The sequence below is a fragment of the Cyrtonyx montezumae genome, unplaced genomic scaffold, assembly GCF_038088225.1.
Source record: "Cyrtonyx montezumae isolate F1298 unplaced genomic scaffold, pur_monq_1.0 scaffold_6, whole genome shotgun sequence".
Lineage (NCBI taxonomy): Eukaryota > Metazoa > Chordata > Aves > Galliformes > Odontophoridae > Cyrtonyx > Cyrtonyx montezumae.
This window is the reverse complement of record NW_027072067.1, coordinates 17,513,142-17,534,467: the sequence shown is the minus strand read 5'-3', so window position 1 is coordinate 17,534,467 and position 21,326 is coordinate 17,513,142. Positions and strand designations below refer to the sequence as shown.

Below are 21,326 nucleotides of genomic sequence, written 5' to 3'. Positions count from 1 at the left end.
GAGCATCGTTGAAATGTCCCTCACGTTTCTCCTGTTGTATGGTGTTTTATTTCAAATTAGCCACAAGTTTTTCCTATGCACATGCTTCAAAACAAGAGCCAAGGTCTAATGAGTGAAAAGACAAGTGGAGAGGGGGAAGAACAAGCAGCAGTCAGCAGCAGCACCTCTCCTTCCAGCCTGGTTTCAGCAATGGATGAGCTTGGTCCTGTGCTTTTCAGCACACAGTTCTGTTGGGATGTCAGACTCAGTCTGCAGTATTCCTCCCTGACATTCCTACTCGTGGCTCTCTGCTGCAGGAGGTGTCATTCCCATTCCACCAAGCACTTTAGTTATCGGTTTGAATGGATTCAGGCTTGAGTTATTACAAAAACTTTCTACCGAGACATGAAAGGAACTGAAATTTTCACTGGTGAAATACAGCTGACTTTCTAAATTCTAATGAAGATTAATATTTCAATCTATTTGCAGTGAAACTAGAAGAATACAACTTTGATCCTTAGCTCTTTATGATCCAATCGAAAACTTCAAACGTAATGAAAACAATATTTGTGTTTCAAGAAAGGGAGTGTGCATGAGAGGGAGAAGCAACCTGGACCACAGCAAAACAAGACGATGCACAAGCAGAACAAGACAAAACCTCCTTGTCTTTCAGAAGCAACCTGCTATTGAACCGTGAAGATTCACATTCACATCACGTTCCCAAATAACTGGTTTAACACTGTGATACAGCACACCCAGAACTTAACCTATTCTGGCGGTGTCTGATGTCAAATTCTCCCTGCCACCATGATTTTGGGATTAAGAAAAGGGTCTCTAGTCTCACATTACTTTGATGCGATCGACCATAATCTTACTTAGACTGCATTTGATGAGGTGAAAATCATGTCCCAGGAGTCCCTAACACTGCAAACATCACCTCATCACCACTCAGCAGTACTTTAGTTACTCTGATGCATTAAGAACCATCACGGCCAGTCTTTATCACTGTGCCACTCAGCTCTTATTATCTGATACGCAACTTTGAGTATGCTGGCACTCCATTCCCCCTCCAATCCAGCTAGGCTCGGGGAGAAAAAGTCAAAACTTTTAAAGCCTCTGAAGTTTGGTTCTGCTAAGCTGCTTCCAAAAATGCTTCTGAGAAAACACACAAAAAGACAGATATTTCCCCGAGTACTGTCCCAGATTCTTTCCTTCATCGCTCACACATTTTCCTCCTACTACAGAAAATGTGCTCTCTAAACACTTCATCTGTATCTTTGAAGTTAAAAACATAGCCTTCAGCCCAGTCTGCTCTTAGTTACTATTTTCAAGGATATAAAGTTCTTAGGGGTAACAGAGACATTACCACTGTTACTCTTTATTCCCCCAGAATGATTCCTTCATCTCTCACCCGAAATGGGGACGGACAGTCATTTTCTCAGTGCATGTAATATTGCCATCATTACCTTCCCCATCACTCCCTGCATCGACTGAATTACTTGGGTGTGGAGAGAAGTGGCTCCAGGGACACCTCCCCCATCTTTGACAACAAGACTCTGTGCTATAATGATCTCAAGTATTCTCTGCTGTATCATTTTCTCTTAGAGTTTTCAAGATTCGTGGGACTTCTGTGAAGCTCATCCCACTGCATGCTTTGGAAAAGTATAAGCTCTATCCTCCTCTGGGATGAAGATCAAACTCATCACGTTAGTAGACTGACAACACAAAGTCTTCCTGTTCGAGCAAAAAGAAGATGCATGGGATTTTTGTCCCGTTGCAGTACAATCATTTTTTGTCTCTCTTGGAACAGTGTAGCTGCACGAAACTAAAAGCTCCAGGATCTTTCACATCCGGAAATTCACAGTGAGTCCATTAAGAGACACAGAGTCACAGGAACTGAGAACATGGCCCCTTATATCCAACCTCTGATGGGTCTCTATCACTGAGCAGCCAGAGTGGGCGACATTCCTGCCTTGCTTTGCCTGGTGGTCCTGCCTCGTTAACCAGAGTGCGTTGTTCTGGCTCGTCCCACAGACCTCAGCTCTTCCTCCTGCTGCTAGTAGGTCTTCACAATCTAAATTAATTCTCTGCAGCTACTGGCAAGGGAAATGGGTGGAAAAAAACTCAGTCAAATGTATTTGGCTTTTCTCATGAATTTGTAAGTGTCCCCAGTTGGATGGTTGTTTCCAGTTAATAAGCTCTGGTAGTCTTCTTCAGTTATGAAACAAACTATTGGAAATTTGTTGCTTACGTTCTATATCCAATCACATACATAAACAGACCATCTTCTGCATCGCATTTTGGTTTAAAAAATATACATCAGATGTCTTTGATCTTCGGTTTCATTTCAACTATGCCGGATATTCATTTGTATTCAAAAACTGAGAAATACTCTAACCTTTCTGAAATGGATCGTGTAAAAATAAATTAAAGAAAGTTGATGAAAAGCATTAATTAACCTGCTTTTGTCTCATTAAGAGTCTGTGTTTAACCTATAGGTCATCTCTCTTTTCGGCTGATGTATGGATTTGATCTTCAGTGATGAGCTAAACAACCCAATCTTCTATTGATGACTGAGTCAACTCCTGAGCTTCTCGCTTTTCTTTTCTGTGCAGGAGAGGACAAGAAATTTCCTAAAAAGAAACTGCTGAGCTTTGTAAGGCATTATTCTAAGCCATCATCTCCAGGCCCCTGCTGTGCCTGAAGGTTGGCTGGAGGTTGCAGCATGCAGAGCAGAGCAGGAAGGCGGTGGGATGGGAAGCAGGGAGAACAATCTGCTGCATTTACCCAGAGCGTATGTTCCACACCGAATATACAGCAGAATTTGATAGTCAAAGTACCTGGAGAAGCTTTATAAGAGTCAACAGATTTGTATTTCTGCTTTTAAAAATATAACTCTAATAACACCAGAGATAACTCCAAAACTGGCAGGAGAGATAGGCCAGAGATCTATGCTTTTTAATATCAAGCTCTTCACTAAGATGACTTTTATCACATTAATGGCTAAATCACACTGACTGTAAAACAGCCAAAATGAGGCAATTAGTAAGGCTTGTGACAGGCACAGAAAACGAAACGCACAAGGTTTTCCATGAAAGCCAGATGGATATCTTCAATATATTTCTTATTGTCTGCTTGTGGTAATATGTTCAATTAAACCGAGTCAGTACTACAGAAGACCATTTGAATTGCCTGAAAAAATTAATTGTCTACTGCAAATTTAATGAACCTTAACTGTTATGTTGTGTTTACAAGTTTTATTTGTTATGATCAGTAAGTGCTTACAAGAAAAAAAAACCAACCCAGCTTCATTCAGCTAGCCCTACGTGCGAACCACTGGTATTTTATGGTTAATTTCATTCACACGTATCTTTGCCATTTACTGTTTTTGTCCTTAGAAGATGACCTACTTTTTTTTTTCCACTCCCAAAAAAGAAACAGAGCTCGCGGCGCTGTTCTTTCGCGAGTGGCTGTGGGTTAGGCCTCAGTGTGAAACACAAGATGCAGAACTTGCTGCTGCAGAAGGCAGTTTTGTATGGGCATCATACTATAACCTTTGCTGTGGTCTGACGCTGTAAATAAACTCCTAAGTTGCCTGGAACAATAAAATATTTGATTAAGACCCATATTTGAAGCGCCTGAAAAGCTGCAAGGATCCTGAAGTAAGGCAGCTTCTACCAGCCACCAGGATCACCAGTTTCTATGTGGAGCTCTTCCACTCAACGCTCATTAATGACCTCCAGCAAACTGTGCCCAAAGCCTCAGGGTGCCGTGGTTGGGAGGGGTGGACACACAGCTCTCTCATTTACAAGCAGTGCCTTGAGTCATAATTTTACTTAAACCTAACAAAAGACCCTTAATTATGCCCTGGAAATAATTTGTTTCAGTGGAAATAGTCCAATTAGAGCAGAATATGTTATTTTGCAATTTTACAGCCAAAGATTATAGCTTTCATTGTCAACTGTTAACATCAAGCATTTTCTACTGGATGTGAGCTGGAAGTCAAGAAAGATTTTCAAATTGAGGAATAAGCTTTATTTCATAACCATGAAAATGTACCAACATGCCCTTGTGAATGAATTTGTGCTTTCATGTGTCCACAATTCTCTCTAAGCTCTTTTTTTTTTTATTAACTCCTTACAATGATATAGAGATTATGGAGAAAAACAATAATAAAAATAAACAAAGTTTATGCTCTAAATTTATTTTTTCTCCCTGACATTGTTTAGAGCAATTTGTTAAGTCAGATAAGGAATACTCGTATCTGGACCACATATAAAAACTGTGTGCAGCCATCATCAAAAAAAATTAACAAAACTTATGACTATTTCAGAGCTCTCTGTCTCATGCAGAAGAGCTTGGCTTTGATGCCAGCTGAGCTCACACCCTGTGTGCTATCAAGGTTCATACCAAAAGCCCATAATATACGGATAGCCCTAAAGGGCTGCTCTGGGATTATTACTTTTAAGTCTGCCTCTCTTTTATAAATTATATATTCTGCTTTCAACACAAGGTGTCATTTAATGAGTTTCTTTCTACAGTTAAGCAACCCCTGGCTGCACTCCAGGAGGGCATCAGGCACTGAAGTAGAATAGAAAAGGGAGCACGAGAAATCCTACCTGACTGCACGTGTTAGCTGACTCTATTATGTAGTAATTAAGCCACAAACAACTCAAAGAAACCCTGCACTCTGCACCACCAACAATGTTCAAAACAGAACTTCAGACATCAGACAGATGGTCAGTCATTAGAAAGCAACATCTCTCCAGTGGAGTGTACTCCTGGAAACAGAGGACTGAACTCTCTTCGGTTCCCTATGGACAGCACAATACTCACAAACTCTGAAGATGAAAATAATAGTTCTTCCTTATCTACTAAGACAATCCAAAGCAGTACAAAATGCACTTTAGCCCCTTGGCTGCAAGACAAACTATTTTCCAAACTGCAGAGATCAATACCGATCAAATTATGTTGAAGAGCAGCAATCACAGATGGCAAGAGGAGCCAGAAGACCTCCATGTCCCAACAACACTGCTTATACAGAGCTCTGAGGCTGAACCCACACTGATGAGCACAGGGCTGCCTCTCAACAATGAGCCCAGCTACTTGCACATCAGGTTTGAAGATAATAACATCGAAGATTCTGGAAAACTATTTGATAACGTACCAGAGTTTACAGTATTTAATAAATCTTTTCAATTTCAAATGTGATGTCTGTACAAAAGGAATAAGCTTGGAATGGAAAATATGCAATTTCATAGCAAATGATGTGGGTCCCCACGCTGGACAAAGTCAAGACAATCAGTCTATTCAAGTGTGAGGAAAAAATAACCTACTGACATTATCTTTGTATTATTTTTCTGCTAAAATGATATGGACACCAGCTAACAAAAAGTCTCTCGCTTTTACTGCTTTGAGTCCTCCCATAACAGTCAAAACGAGACAAGCTAATGGCAGTAGGAAAATGTTAAAAGTACATCATAATGAAACAGGCAAATAACACTGCTGGAACTTGCCCTTGTCAGAGATGCAAGTATACGACTAGAACTGTATTTTACCACTGGAGCAGAAATTACAGACCCCGCCAAGCACTCACACAACAGCTCTCTCTGCATCTACCAGAGCTGGGACACCTCTGCAGGATCAGCCCCTGCCCCCAGCCCCATCCCCTCCCTGTGCTTCATGAGCTCAGAGCTTGTATTGCAGTGTCTTGAAATGAGCTTCCTATTTCAGAGCTGCTGCTGAATTAGCCAATTTATACACTGGTATTAAATACAAATAAACTCGTATTGCACAGTTTATACACTTTGTCATGTAACCTCCTGGTGCTGAGAAAGGCTATAGTCTTGCTGTGTGTTGGAAGAACTGAACATTTAGCCTCAAGTGCAGTAAAAATGGGAAAAGAAAGACGGAAAATTCATATTTATGAGTGCTACATATAAACACACGCCATGTTTTACATAGCTCTGAAGGCCGTCTGTGGGATTCTCCCCCATCCTTACAAATCCAATCCCGCTTTTTTAATTTAAAGGTCAAACCTGACATGCAAGTTTGCAAGATTTCAGGTCTCCAAGGCCAGAAGAGCTCTCACCGAGGGCAAACCAATGGAAGAAACCCCAAACACAAGCTCACAGGTTCAGGGAGCCACTGAGGCTCAGCAGCTCTGACAACAGCATGTTAATACGCAGCCCTATGGGCACCCATCAGAATTTCATATTTTGTAAGCTGTCTAGTCATGCAGAATATGAATATTTATTCATCCCTCTCTGGTTGCTTGCCAGACATTTATTTTAAGCTCCTTGGTTCTGGGGTAACAGACAGGCCCCTCCTCTTCCCATCCTTGCCCACACTGCCTGTGACACTGTCGGCATCTCACGCTGAGAGAGAAAAAAAATTAAGAAAGAAGAGAAAAGGAGAGAGACCCTGCAATGTTAATGGGAGAACAGAGGAAGGCTAGAAAAAATGTCTTTCGACCTTCACAGTGTTTTACCCAATGACATAAGATGAGTTAGGAGAGAATATAAGCATATCTTAAGGTCAAAAAACTCATCAGCTGATAAATTAGTCTTTTTTACACCACAAAACAGAGTTAAAGTAAGGTATTCAGTCATATTTCTGTCAAACCTTACCCGTGTTTTACTTAGGGCAGAGAAACTCAAGCATTTCAGTATAAAATAGGAGTATTTTACACAGTTCATTTGGAGTTCAGAATAGTTTCTGCTCTTTTATACTTTTTATGGGATAGACTCTGAAATTGCATTTCTCTGTCTGCTGCTAATACCCACATCCTGGGCTTAAAAGAGTTTATTCTCTGCTTCATGCACACGTGTCACTTCCATTAATGCTAATGGAACCAAGTGAAAACGGAGCACTGAGGGAGAAAAAAGCACTTGCTAATCCTCTGTAACCTCACGGCGAAGCAAGGCCATGTGTGAGCTGTGTGGATGTGAACATCAGGTACAGACACGCCAGCGCTGGGCCCCAAGTCACTGCCTGCTCCTCAGTACTGCTAACGAGGAAGGACGAGAGAAGCATGACTCAGAGCAGTGAGCAAACACAGTCCAGTTCTTAACAACTGGATTTTAGGGTGCCATACGCCCAACAGCCAGCTACAGAGAAGCTGCAGGGCCAAGCTCGGGTGTGTGGGCACCTTAGGGCACGCAGGGATGGGCCTGCTCCCAGCTTTGCTGACCCTTTGGTAACAGAAACAGGATTCTGTGCACCCACTGTCTCTGAACATTGCTCCCTTGGCTGTTTGCTACAGGTTTCCTCCACGGGACAACGTAAAACAAGAAGAAGCAGAGTCAGCTCACGTGGTGATGAGATCTGATTTTCACTCTGCTCTATTTCTGTTAGCAAAGACAGATGTGGGCACGGGCAAGTGCTGTGCAAGCTCTTCCAAGCCTCCCTGACTACAAAGATGTAACCACGCAGCTAACAGAGACACAATCCCTTCTCCCTGGGAAGACAGCTGCTGCCGTACTGCTGGCACCTGCAGCTCACACACACAACAGGGGTTCACCCTCTTTATCAGCACTTGCCTGACATTACCTGCTGAAATATGCTCGGGATGTTAAAAAAAAAAAAAGGATTAAAACTTGCGCTGAAACATTTTAAAGCATTCCCTATCCACCACAGAAATAATTGATGGGGAGACCCTCTAACCAAGTGCTATCCATCAGTGCCAAAACATGGGAGAATGAAAACTGACAGCATCACAGCTCCGTGATTGATTTATTGCTTTGCAATCAGTCTTTCCTGATGTGTTATCCAAGAGAGGCTTTTCCCCAAATAAGAAGGAGAAGGAGAGTTATTATAAGTGTAATAATCCATACACTCACCACCTACAGTAATTCCTCGGACACAGGACTACCCATGAGCAGAGCACAAACTGATTTAAAACATTTGCCAGCATCACTCTCTTTAACAAACCGTTAGTTTAGATGTCTTTGTGTGTCAGCAGCCAAGGAGCAGGCTGTGCCTGGCACTGCTCACCACAGCACATCACCATTACCTTTCACAACCAAGCTGCCGGTGCTGCTCGCCGTCCCAAAGTGGTTGGTGGCCACGCAGGTGTAGCTCCCCGAGTCCGACTTGGTGACGTTGACAATTCGGAGGCTGCCATCATCCAAAACAGTGATTCTGGAGAGATAAGTGGGCACAGAAGTTATATGTTCATCACGTTAACATAATGCTCTTCCCAGTCTGTGTTAATTATTAACGGCTCAGGCAGCAGACAGCCCGCTGTCCGTTGCAGAGTGAGTTAAGCTGGCAGAAACCTCTGAAGACACAATTCATAAATACTGAATGCATCATTTACATGAGTTTTCTGTGTCTTTACTTGAGGGCAACTCTAATTTACACACACAGCTCGTGTAGGTTTTATGCGAGACTGCGCTTCGGTGCTCGGCGCTCTCCAGGACAACCTGCAATGTGCACTGCATGGGGTGCAGCCAGAGATGCACAAACCTGGGGTTGTTTAACTGCCCACTGGGCTCAGGATGGCTCCACTGTCAGAACTGCCCTCGGCCAACGTGGGCATCCCAGCTGGTTAGCACAGAGTTAAAATCTGTGATTTGAAATGCGCAAAGGACACTCTTTACTCAGGAGCACTTGAGGAGCACAGCTGATACCACCCCAGCTCAACGGGATCTGCTGCTCTGCAAGCAGTGTAGGGGACAGCTACAGAACACCGTGCTGCTCAACCACCATAACACCCATTATCCACCACTGTGTGCATCATTAACCACTGTAACATCAACCGAACTCACTGCTGGTGACAGCCCAAGAGTGGCCGTAAACGCACCACCGTGGATGAAAACAACACGTTTCTCTCTCAGTTTCCAAGGATTCCTTACCTCCAGGACCATGAGATGGCCACTCACTGTGACCGTAAGGCAAACAGGCACCACCACATGCAGCAGTGCTGCTCTGGATGTGCAGTGTGGCACACTTGTCACCTGCAGACAGCCACGTCCTTCTCTCACCTCTCACATTACCCAGTTGGGATGTCTTTTTTTTCTCCCATCTAGCACCTCATTTCTTCCCCCTGTCTCCACAAGCAGGACTTTGCACCAACTTCATCTCTTTATTACTCAAAGCACTTCTGTGCTCCCTCTATTAGATTTTGGTTATTTTCTTTTTAATTAGTACATTCCTACCTCGGTGTATGGCAACCACAGAAAATACAATTATTTGAAGACACCCAAAAATGATCTACAGAACTCCAGGGAAACCTTCCCTCTGGCCTAATAATGTCTCCCTTAGCACAACACGTGGCTGTCTGCTCAGTTATCATGTCTCAGAGCACAATCTGTTTTCTGCCCTTCAGCCGTTTTCAGACCTGCACTGAAAACCTCACATTAATTCCTGCTTTCTCCTGCTCAATTATTTCCTAATTTAACTAATTTGAAAGAAAATGAAGAAGCCTTCCTGCATCCTTAATGCCAATCAAGCTCTGAGCAACTGGATTGAGAAATTAGGATGAAGGGAATTCAGCAGACAGTGGCTGCAGGCATCACAGGAATGCTCGAGAGGCCCTGGCCAGGTGAGGAGCTGTGCAGAAGCCAGGCAGCACATAGCAGCAGACCACACAGGTTGGCACCAGTGCAGCCATGAGTTGACACTGGGCAACTCTGGTATTGAGAAACAGAGCAAAGGAACAATGGTTGACTTCAGTTGTCTGCCACATCACTTGAAAGCCTGTATTTGTTGCTCTGTGTTCATTTTTGCCCCGGCCTGAGTTCAGATGCAGCCCCCAAAGAGCTGTCAGCCCATAGGGGTGAATGCCAGCCCAAATGACACCCACTCCCACCAGTGCAGGAACACAGCAGGCTGCAGCCAGTACAATGAATGGGGACTCCAGGGACATGGCTTCCAAGCAAGGTTGGAAAAGACCTCCAAGGTCCTCCAGTGCAACCATCCACACATCACCAATATTTCCCCACTAAACCATGGCCTTCGGTACGACATCTAAACACTTCCTGAACACCTCCAGGGATGTGACCCTAGCATCTCGTTCCAGCTCCTGACTAGTTGGTGCCTTTTGTCACACCACACTCTCTTGCTTTAAAAAATATGGCAGCTCTGTGTGTCCTTACAACGATGGTACGGAGTGAGGGAGAGGAAGGCGGTGCAGGATGCTCCTGAACATCTGTCCTGGCCTCTCCCTGACCTGCTTTTGCAGCAGCACAACAGCAGACCAGCTGGCAGAAACCAGGGGCAGGGGTTATATTTCACACGTCAATAACAGTGATATTAATAGAAGTTTCTCAACTGGCTTATAGGTCTCCAAATTGTTGCAGTCAGTAGCATTCACTATTGTAATTTATTTTTGCAGGAGTCCAGTGACATGTATTTGCTTCTGTAGCAGTTGCTCCAGCTCAATAATTGGAAGAGAGTAGTATATAGCTACTTGTCTCTTATCTTCACCACTGTGTTGGCACAAATCAATGCACGTATTACATTAAATGTGCACTGGAGCACAGGACTTGCCATACTGGCCTCTAGTGCAGGAGCCCGGGCAGCAGCAGCACCAGCAGCTCCCAAGGAATTACTTACTGCTGTTATCAATTTCAGGTCTTCGGAAACAACAGTGCCTTTCTGAAGGCTGAAGGTGCCCTTGGTGGGCATTAAAATTCAAATCAATATAAAAGACAGAAACAAGCTCAGCAAGATGCTCCAGCCCAAGATGGACCACACTGTGCTGGCCTTGCCCTGCCAGCCTGAGTACTTGCTCCCTCAGCATTCTGTCATCTCAAAAAAATCTGAAAAAGTGACATTGTAGACTGTATTTCCCTACAGTTGAGATCTTATTTTTATTTGTTTTTATCCACATGGCTGAAAACTGTTTACAGGATAATCTCCTCCTTGGGTAATTTCAACTATACCTGTGGATAAAACTAGCTTTAATTTCAAATTTTAATACATTTTCTGTCTCTGTCCTTCTGAAGCTATTCGTTTCCCATTAAGTGCCTATTTACATTCCCAGTGTATATAGTAAATAGTTGTAGTTGACGTGGACCAGATAGCTTTAGGGATGACCTCTGGATGAGGTCAGTAAATCCCCCCATAGGCTTTGGCACAACATGGGGAGGCTGTGCTGTTTCCTTCCATCCCTAAGCAGAAGGCCACAGCTGGTTGGATTTATCCTCTGATAACAAAACACTGCAAAGCTGGGACCTGGGACTTGCACGGAAGTCATCCCCCAGTGGATCTCCACGCACACTGAATTCTGGTCTGGTAACTAATGATGTCCCTGCACACTCCTGCCAATGACCAGAATCAAAAATGACAAATAACTGTGCAAGTAAACTGTTGTTTTTTTGTGTGTGTTTTGTTCCGCCATTTTTCTTTTTTAAACAAATCAGATCATTAAAATCTTATTGCGAGTCAGTGGTCAGGAGGCCTTACCATTATGTGGCTCTTTTTGCTGAAGGTGCTTTTCTACACAGAGTGTTTTGTCCCTTAATTTTAATCCAACGCACTGGAAATTAGCAAGTAATTATTTTAACACTTCGAAATCAGTTATAGTTTGTTCAGAAACTGGGAATGACTGCCTCTGATTTTGCTACTTCACAAATTTCCTTTGCAGAAGTATCTTCATTAAGTGGGAGGAAAGGCTCATTTCAGGCCATTGAAAGTTCTCCAACTGCTAATTGGCTTGAAAGCAAACATCCCTTGATCAACCACTCTTGGCAGTTTGGCCGAAGAAGTCCTTTTAAGACACAAAGTTCAAATTCAATGGAGCGCTACCCAGCACACTTTCTTTCTTCTCATCTGAAACATACCCTCAAAATGTTTGCAACTAAGATGTCTAGGGAGACTTAAAATAAAGCACATTTCCCATAAGCACACATTACTGCAGAATGAAGCATTGGTTGCTGAGTATGCACCTCTCTAAACCACTACAAACCAAAAGGAGCTATTGACTTGTTATTGAGTGCTACGGTTCCCTGCCACCACTAACCACAGCAGTGGTAAGAGGAACTAATAGTGCAGATCCATTCCTATGCAGATTGGTGCCACAGATTACTGGCACTCAGTGACTGCTACTAGCACAGAATAAACAAAGAAGAGAAAAACATCAACTTGGAAAAATAACGACGTAACACATTTTAGCACCCTCGTATAACAACGAGTCATCTATTTTGAACATACCATGCTGTTTGTAAGAATGAATCTGTTGACTTGTGCCATCAGCTGGAGATTTCAGATCCACAGAGAGCAGAGACTCATCTAAAATTAGGAGAGGAAAGGATTGCTTGTTTCCTAAAACAAACCTTTGGGCTCTTCCCCAGGAAGAACTGATCTTGTCTTTTTTTTTTTTTTTTTTTAATCAAAACTCTTCTGGGGACAAAGGACCTTTAAAAATGCTGAAAACATCCCTCCCTAGCCTGCCTTGCCTTGCTTTCACCAGCACAGCAGCAAATGGAAAAAGTTGCAAGCTGAGCACTTTATATTACCCTAAGAAAGGTTTTTGCAGAGTGGATAGGCACATGGTTTTCATGCCAGACTCTTGCCTGTGCCCTGCACTAGCTGTGCAGGAATGGAAGTGTCACTTGCCATTTGTCTGCTTGGTTGGTGTGAGCACTGAAATCTACATGATGGAGAGAGGTGCATCTTTCTGGACGATAAATACCTAACCACTGTGCAGAGAGACACCCAATGTCATGAGAAAGGACCGCTCTGGGATCATGGCCATATCTGCACAAAGCTCCACCTGGATCAATGCACTGCTACTGACTCGCCTGGTATCTCCAACTGGAGGAGGTCAAGCAGACCTGGAGCAGTACAGAGACAAACACCAGTGCCTAATCACTTGACCTACTCTCCTCTGTTTTCAAACCACCTCTGCCATATCTGTTCAGTGACCCATCAGCAAGTCACACTACCTCCAACCTGAAGCAAGCACAGTAGACCCAATTCATGGAGCTCACCGCAGCACTTCTCATTGCTGGGCAGAATTCCCAGGAGCAGAAAGATATTTCTCAGTGAGTAACATGCATTTAGAGATAATACGTCCCAGTGAGATCAGTAAGAGTTTTATCACCGACTTAGGAAAAACAAGACCAGGCCCTTATTTGGAATTCAAACAACGTGTGAAAACTGCAGAACTCCCTAAGCACATAATAAAACTGCTCATCAGTAATCACCAGCCCAGCTCCAAGGAAATCCGACCTTTGGCTGTCTGACTGCATCCCTTGCCTCTACCCAAACACGCCTGTGAACTGCTGCTTGGGTCAGCCCTGTGCTGTGATAGTGCATTTAAAAGCCCCAGCTTTACCACCTTCACTATAAAACCTCCTCTGTTTGGGTCCAGGAACCAAAGGGACCAGCACTGCAGAGCCAGGGATGAATAATCCATGCCTGGCCAGCCTCAGGTGTGAGTCTCAGCACAGTAAGTGTTGTGCTCAGGGACTAACCTTCCCACGGTGAATTATTTACTCACGCACAGAGTCCCCACGTCACCAACAGAAGATTTGCACCAGACAGATGATGCCACAGGTATCCCTCAATATATTCTTGTCAGCATGCCCTCTATTTTTCTCTTCAGCAGGTGGAAACATGGAATATGAATGGGTGGCAGAGGCAGTGCATAGAGCAGGCTGCATGACAGTGGACGTTCCCCTCCTGAGGGACATGGGCAGCAGAAGTGCTGGACTGCAGCTTACAGATGAATCATTTCTTGGGAGCAAAGTACTCATAAAATGACTTTTTATCTTTTTTTTTTTTTTTAATCTCAGATGGTTTTATTTGCTCTGCTGAAATGAAGCAAGGTATGTTGCTTCTTATCTGATCACTTCGGCATTTTAATTTCTGAAATACAAGCATAACTACACTTGCTTTCATTGTTGATTAAACACAGACATCCGAAATATTTCATGCTTCACCAAGTGAATATTTTTAATTTTTTTCCCCCCAGGAAACAATGCTTAGGATGTCCTATCCTTTTTCTATTACAGGGAGAAAAGATGTCTTAGAGCAAGCATTTAAATGAATGTCAGCTGGAAGAAATACACACAGAGTGCAATTTGAGATAAAACTACCATTGATCCCTTCATGTACAGCCTTTGTGGCAGTGGTTGACGTGACTATTGAAAAGGGACTGTGGTGCCAGAGTTCTTCTAAGAGATAATCCGTCTTCTGAGAGAAGATTTAGGTTAAAGGCACCTGTGAGAAACAGTGCATTTCAGCCTACATGATGAATGGCTCATTGTTCTTCCTCTGAGCTGGGGCTGAAAGCAGAGGAGGAGGGGAAAGGCACGGGGCAGCCCAGCCTTGATTCTCTGCAACGTGTTTGCTCAGCCATTACCTGCTGTTCACATAGCAGGGACATGGAGAGCAATTTTTAGCCTAACAGCAACTTTGCTCCACGCCACAGCTCGACTGCAAATGTAAATGATTCCAGGCAATTGCATTATTTATCCAATTATTTCTGTTTCTATTGCATGCCTCTGTAGCAGTTTACCTTTTTAATAATGCTTCTCGTGCAATGAAGCAGTGAGTAGGATTATTAAAATGGTCTCATAACAGCACTATTACCCATTAGGCTCCTTCAGAAAACATGGAAGGATTTAGAAATGCTCACAGGTCTGGAGGTACGTCCTGGCTGCCAGGGAGGATTTACTGCTCCCAGCCCTCCCTGAGCCAAGACACCACTCACCACCACCTGCCCGTCACCATGAAGGATGGGCTGCCCCACTCCCCAGCTAATAACTCCATGGCCATGGATTGCTCCTACACGTGTGACTACAACCCTTGTGCTGCATAAATAAATAACAGTAAGGTTAGAGCTGTCTGCTGGGTAACATTAATCCCCATTAAAATAGGCACAGAGGTCAGTGTGGACACCGCAGAGCTCCGTTCACCCCCTTGATGGCCTCTGGCATGCACAGGGAGAGAGGACAACGGGAAAGCTCTGATGCCTATCCCTTATCTTCAGGCCACTCAAGATGACTGTCCATGCATCCACAACACCATCTGAAAGGGTTGAGATTCACCTAAGAAAGTGTGTGGCTCCAGACATTTCCGACTGACTGGGAATTGGTGTGAAATGGACAGAATGTCTGTGGGAATGGCATTCACGGGGGTTTTTATTTGACCATCCGTATAACTCCATGAACAGTACCAACCACCACAATGACATAGGCAGCTTTTTAACAGTATGCAACTTCTAGTCCTGAACCTGTTAGTTTTGATTTAGATTACCACCTACATCTGCTTTGGTGCTTATTTGTCTATAACTACTTGTCTTTTCATGGTTCACAGGAAAGTCTGAGCTAATTTGGAGCTTCAGTCAAAGCCCATTTAATTTAGTACCTGTCTTTCTCTTGGTGAAAGCAGGCATTAGATAAGGCCTTACTTATCCATGACAACTGGCAGCTCTCTCAACAGCAAACTCACTATAATTAATTTTCAGGTAAGGACTGTATTTGCTCAGAATAAACCAAGGTAAAAACCTGATCCATTTAGTTCAACAGAAAAGTTTCCAGCAGCTTTCCTGGAAATACATTTTACTCAGAACTACAGAGGCTGAGGGTGAAGTGTCTGAACTGAGGCAGCGTATGGCCCAACGTGGGATGACCAGGGTCTTTGTCCTGAATGCTCTTGATCCCTGAGGTAGGATACAACACAAGCTCATTGAACTCAGTGTAAACCAGTCACCCAGTCATCCTATCACCCAGTCAACCTAAGTTCTTCCCGCAATTTTCTTTCTCAACAAACTGTTTATCTGCAATGGCAGAGCAGTCCAGATAAATAGTACAGTACCCAGAACACATTAATGACTATCAACACAAAAGCTGTGCTCTGTCATCACCTTCCTTTTTGCTCAGAAATTTTTAGGACAAATCTGGAACTGATGAAATCCCATTCGGAAGGAGTGAGTAGAAAAGAAGGGAGCATTTACAGCTATTAGAGGCTTCACGTAAATTGTTTAGGGAAGCCTAGGGTCATAATTCAGACAAAAAAGTAACCCTGGGTTATCTAAGTACAGTTCTCTACAAACATCTTTCTTAAGGGATGTTGATAACAGGAAGAAACAAATGAAAACCAAATACAGTCATGGTTAGGGACCCTGAAGGAAAAGAGTAAGCTGTTGTGCATTCCAAAGAATAGAAACCTTTTGTCTTCTCTCCCCTTCCACTCTTTTTTCATTATACACAAAATTAAAATAAATACAGTAAGAGCAAAAATGTCATGAAAAAAATATTTGAGGAAGTGGATCTGAGAAAAGCAAAGCAAAGCTCATTTTTACAGCTTTCATTCCTTAGACATGAGGCAATAATTTGAGCTGTATGGGAAGACTGTGCAAGTCTGGAGGGTCCAATGGTGCAAAGAGCCAATTTCCAATTGATTTTGGTGAGAAACGCAGACCAATCCCCACTGGAATCCCCTTTTAGTGCAGCCCTTCAGTCTCACAGTTTATTTTTGCAGGCTAAGCTGGCCATTTGTCACAAAACACGAGAGCAGCACTGGCAAGAAGCAGTGTTGGTGCTCAGCACATACCCAGTACAGTGAGCACTGAGCGTGCAAACACTTGGCATGGAGCAGGCTCTCCTCCTGGAGCAGCTCCGTGCTGACTCGGGTGGAGGGGCAAAGCACTCTTGCAAACCACGCTGCAGAAGGCTAAAACATCTGCACGTATAGCTGTCTGTCCAGACACAGCTCCTCACCAAGCCATGCTGTGCTCAGCATCGAGGGAAACCCTGCATAAGAAAGCAGCAGGTGCTTCGGAGCCACTACTCCATTCAGCCCACCTAAAGCTCAGTGAAATATTTGCTATGCTCATTCTTCCACAGCTGCAATTAGAGCCCAGAGGCACAGAGACTGAGCAGCTTGTCCCAGCAACAAGGAGGGATGGCAGCTCAGCCTCCATCATCCTCACCAACAGCTCCCTCCCGATGAGGACCCTCCACCTACAGCAAAAGCTCCAGAGGTCTGGCAAACATAACCACAAACAGAAACTCCACCAAAGCACAGAAAAATTATTCTCTTGTAAGTAGAAAAAAGATCTGCACGAGATTTTCTGTGCATCAGCTGCTGACACAAACCATTTCTGGAAGCATTCGTGAGATCAGAGCAGAAGCAGTAAACGCGCTCTCAGCTTATTCGCTCCAGCTGATACCATCTGAACGGATGCCCAAAGGCACAGCCTTTCAAAGATAACACATCTTTTCCTCTCGTTACAACAAAACATGCCCACAGTACGAAGATAAATTACCCACTCCACTCGTAATTGGCATTAACGTAGATCTGCAAGATCCAAAGACATATTTACGTCACTTAAAAAACGATGTTTAAATAATCATCAAAAACATCACCAGATCTGGAAGGATGCCTAAAAAGTCCATTAGAAATCCCTCACTTCCCCCAGCAGACGTATAATTATTTCCTTGGATTTTAAACACGTACTTATAAAATGTACCTTTAACTGTAAAATCATTATCTTCCTGCCGCTAATTATGAAAATATCCAAGAGGAGAAATATTTGGTAAAATCTCCTCTGTGTTCTAGACAAATCTCCAGCACTTCTCAGATAACATTTTGCAAGAAACATCTGCACAAGAGCAGAGGGGAAAAGGCAATGCAGCAAGGAACTGGCATGGCCAACTTGTGACCAGCGCTGAAGTTAAACAACTGGAAGGTTGGCAGAGAGAGTGGGAGGCCCTCTGACCATCAAACCAAGTGGTTTCCTGGCTCATCTTAATTCTCTTTTTGCAGAAAATTGGTTAAAGCAACTACACGCCAGTTGTCTCAGACACTTCAGGGAAGTAAAGCCATCTTCCACCATTGTCTTTGAAAAGTAAGATGAATGCTGCGCCGTGGACTCGAACTTCAAAAAGCTATTTGCAGAATGTCATTTTTCATTGTGCCTAGGCAGGATGTAATGAAAAACCGACATGTTATTGATGGTTTGGTTACCTGTCTGCCTTAAAGAAATTGCACAGGTGCTCTATTTAGAAAAAAAAATAACAATAATAATAAAAAAAGAGACAGTCAACACAATTAATGCAAAACAGTGATAGGAAGCATCCTTTGAGGTTTTATTTTCTGCTGAAGTGTCACCAGACTGCACGTCCAAAAGCCACTGCTGGCAATTTGTCTCTCGAGTAATCAGGATAAAAATAATACCACGGTTTGTACCCTGGCACCAGACGGGAAAAGATGTGCTCTCTGTCCTACTGCCATTTTCTTTCTTGCTGTTTAAAGCAATTAGTTGCTAATTAGGAAGTCTGAAGAAACAAATAAAAAAAAAAAAAAGGGAAATAATACAACTTTCCAAACTCGAGACGTGCTGACAGAGCAAGAGAAAAGGCTTTATCTTCCTTTCTTTCCTTGTCTAATTTCGAAACTTTTCTGTCTCAAAATGGCATAGCACCAAAATAAATATGCTTAAGTGTGTTATAAAAATATCAGCTGATCTGACGGCTCTGCAATGAACTGCCCTTGTGAGGGCAGCGTGACGATGTTAGCTCTTGAGAAAACAGTGGGTACGATGCTTCCCAGACGAGAAGAGTCTCCAAACTGATTTGAAGTGCAGAAGGCATCAAAAGCCATCACTGAGAACTTTGGCTTTTCCTTACCCACAGTCCCTTCAGCTCTGGTAACCAACGGGGAGCACTCAGAGCATCGGAGCATCTCCACCTCCCACTGCCCTTTCCCAGCCCTACAAACTCTCATCTTTTCAGAAGCCATTAGGGCACCGACACTTTTTCAAGTGGCCGTATCCTTCCAGGTCACCTCTGACCCTGGGATACAGTGAAGTGCAGCAGCTAGAACAGTCTGGACCCAGACCGCATAAGCCACCTCTGCAAATGAATCTCAAGCACCGCCTGGAAACACTGATCTCTCCTGACCAAGATTTGATGTGCACTGAGCTCGCTGGGCACGATGTACAGTGCTAAATGCTGCCACAACTGACCTCCATGAGTAAATGCCATGGCATGCAAAAAGCCTTCCTGCTTGGTGCAGCATGGCTCTGCATGTGCTCCGCTGTGCTCATACATCATGAAGCTTGTCAAGGCTGCGAGATAATGGGACCAACTGGGAGAATTTCCACAGTGAGCTTGCCTGCAGTATCTAGGACAGATCCTGCTCTAACAAAGCACACTATGAGGGCCCGCTTTATACAGAGACTTGTTTAATTAAGATAACAGATGTTGCTATTATATGAGTACTAGTCAGTGGCTGTTTAATTGGACACTTTCACATTCTTTGCTACCAGCACTGAACATCATTTGTCTTTTATGAATTTCTTCCTTACAATTAAACTCCATAAACAATGCACTGTATATTCATAGGAAAGAAGCAGCTCTAATGATGTAAGGGCTGCACAAAAACGAGGATGGGAGAAAAGTCATTTGTTTTGGGGCTTAAAACTACAATTATTTTTCTTTTCTGGACTGAGAACAAATATGGCAGGAAGGCAAATGTGACTTCCAATGGCTTCAGCAGAACATTAGGAATGAAAACCATTGCACACACATATTTTGCACATACATTATTTCAGAGGAAAATACATTATGTTATGACATGTCCTTACCAAAAACTCCACAGAGCTGACAACAGAACAGGCAGGCACTCACTGGTGAGGGTAAATCTTACCAAAATAGCTGCATGCAGATTCAAGTAATTTCTGAACAGGCAAGACGAGCACCAGGTGAAACAGGAAAGAGTTGTGAGGAAAGTCACGCAAATCTCGCCTTACACCTAACAATCCCTTCCAATGCTACTCCAACAAAGCTATTTTCCATGCCAGTGACAAAATACATCCCCTGACCAATCCCATGAGAAATTTTCACACGGTCCTCTAACAAAATGACCTTCAGTGGGAACTTATGAACCTCAACCTGTGCAGCTGAGAGGCAAACAGCCCCTGTCTGTCAGTGCAGATCACAGCAGCAGTGTCTGCTGTAACACTCCATCCCAGACCCCAGTGCTTCTGCAGCTCGTCCCTAGGATGGTGTGCACCCACATGGCAGCACCTGCTGGGGAGCAGCGGAAAACCGTATGAAAGAGATTTCCCTGTTTGAAAATTAAGCTTGAATTAACAGCTTCGTATCAACTGAATTAACTGCTTATTTTAATGCCAGCCGGCATCACTCTGGGTGGTTCCAGGATTTTTCTCTACTCATGCCCAGCCCCATCCTCCCTCCATACCCAGGAAACATGAATGAATGAATGAGGTGGGGACAGCAGTGACTTCTGCTTTTCAGTGGTGTGAGGATGAACTGCTTGTGCTTGCAACTAGCACAGCCCTCCGTGGGAGCAGTGCCATAATTATGAACAAATTGAGAGCTTTCTTTGATAAGATCACCTGAAAATAAAGGTTTGAAAACACGACTCCTGGTAATAAATGTGTGTAACGTTGAGGCATTAGATGTAATTCAGTTATTATGAGAGGATTAAGAAAATCCTGCAAGAACAATCTGAGCACTGTGACTTCACCTCCCACTCCTGCCAAGGAATGGCATGCAGAATGTCGTGCTAGGAAATATTTGTCACAAATGAAAAACCCTGTGCACAGGGAGATACCTCACCTGAAGCTGGCATTCAGGAGTCCAAAAGAAAGACTCCCCATCAAAGACTGGCTTTTCTTCACACTGCTGTTACTCAGGGCTCATTAGTTAATGGAAGCTTTTCCAGATTTGTGAGTAACTCTGGATATCTGTTTTATCTTGGTGGATCTTGCGTAAAATTACCCTCCACCTCTGTGACTGCACTGACTCTTTTGTTCCCAAGCAAAGGACAGACATGGTTTGAATCTGCTTTGTCTTTCGCATGATGCAGTAAGTGCAAAAGACCACACCTCTGAATATAACATATCTGACTCCCATATGCTACGCATGCAATTCTGCTGATGACTGTGCATTTTATAACCAAAACCTCACTTGACATTGATGACTGTATTCCACAAAACCAGGGGGACGAAGATGTAAGACTGTAAGAAGATCAAGATGCCTCTGAGAATTAAGTAAAAAACAAACTGTTTGGCTTTGGCAACCTGAGCTCAAACTTCCAGGGGGTTTTTCCTGGTCTGAGGCAGTCCTCCTTGAGCAGCTGGGCAGTGACAGTCTCCGTCTCCATCTCAGAGGCCAAAGTTCAGCATCAGTCATTGATATCACTGGGGTGTGAACCAAAGAGAATCTACACAACAGGATCCCAGCTCATCAAAACGGGTATTTTTCCATCCCATCTCTTATCCCAGCGGTGGTACAGAGGGTGGAAGTTAGGGTGGTGGCTTCACCTGTTTCTGCCCCATCAGAGCTCACATCAGTCCTATGAGGCTGGGTTGTAAGGAGAGGTATTAAGCAGGACCAAGGACCTTCCCCGCAGGGTGTAAT

At 43.7% G+C, this 21,326-nt stretch overlaps 1 protein-coding gene across 3 annotated transcripts in view; it reads right to left on the bottom strand.

The window, feature by feature from the left end:
- LOC136056980 (contactin-4) overlaps positions 1-21,326 on the bottom strand; it is a 247,937-nt gene that overhangs the window by 18,541 nt on the left and 208,070 nt on the right. For all 3 annotated transcript variants that reach the window (XM_065749412.1, XM_065749411.1, XM_065749413.1), the window contains exon 13: positions 7,994-8,121. In XM_065749412.1, the coding sequence (XP_065605484.1) occupies positions 7,994-8,121 (128 nt within the window). The remainder of the gene's footprint in view (positions 1-7,993; positions 8,122-21,326) is intronic.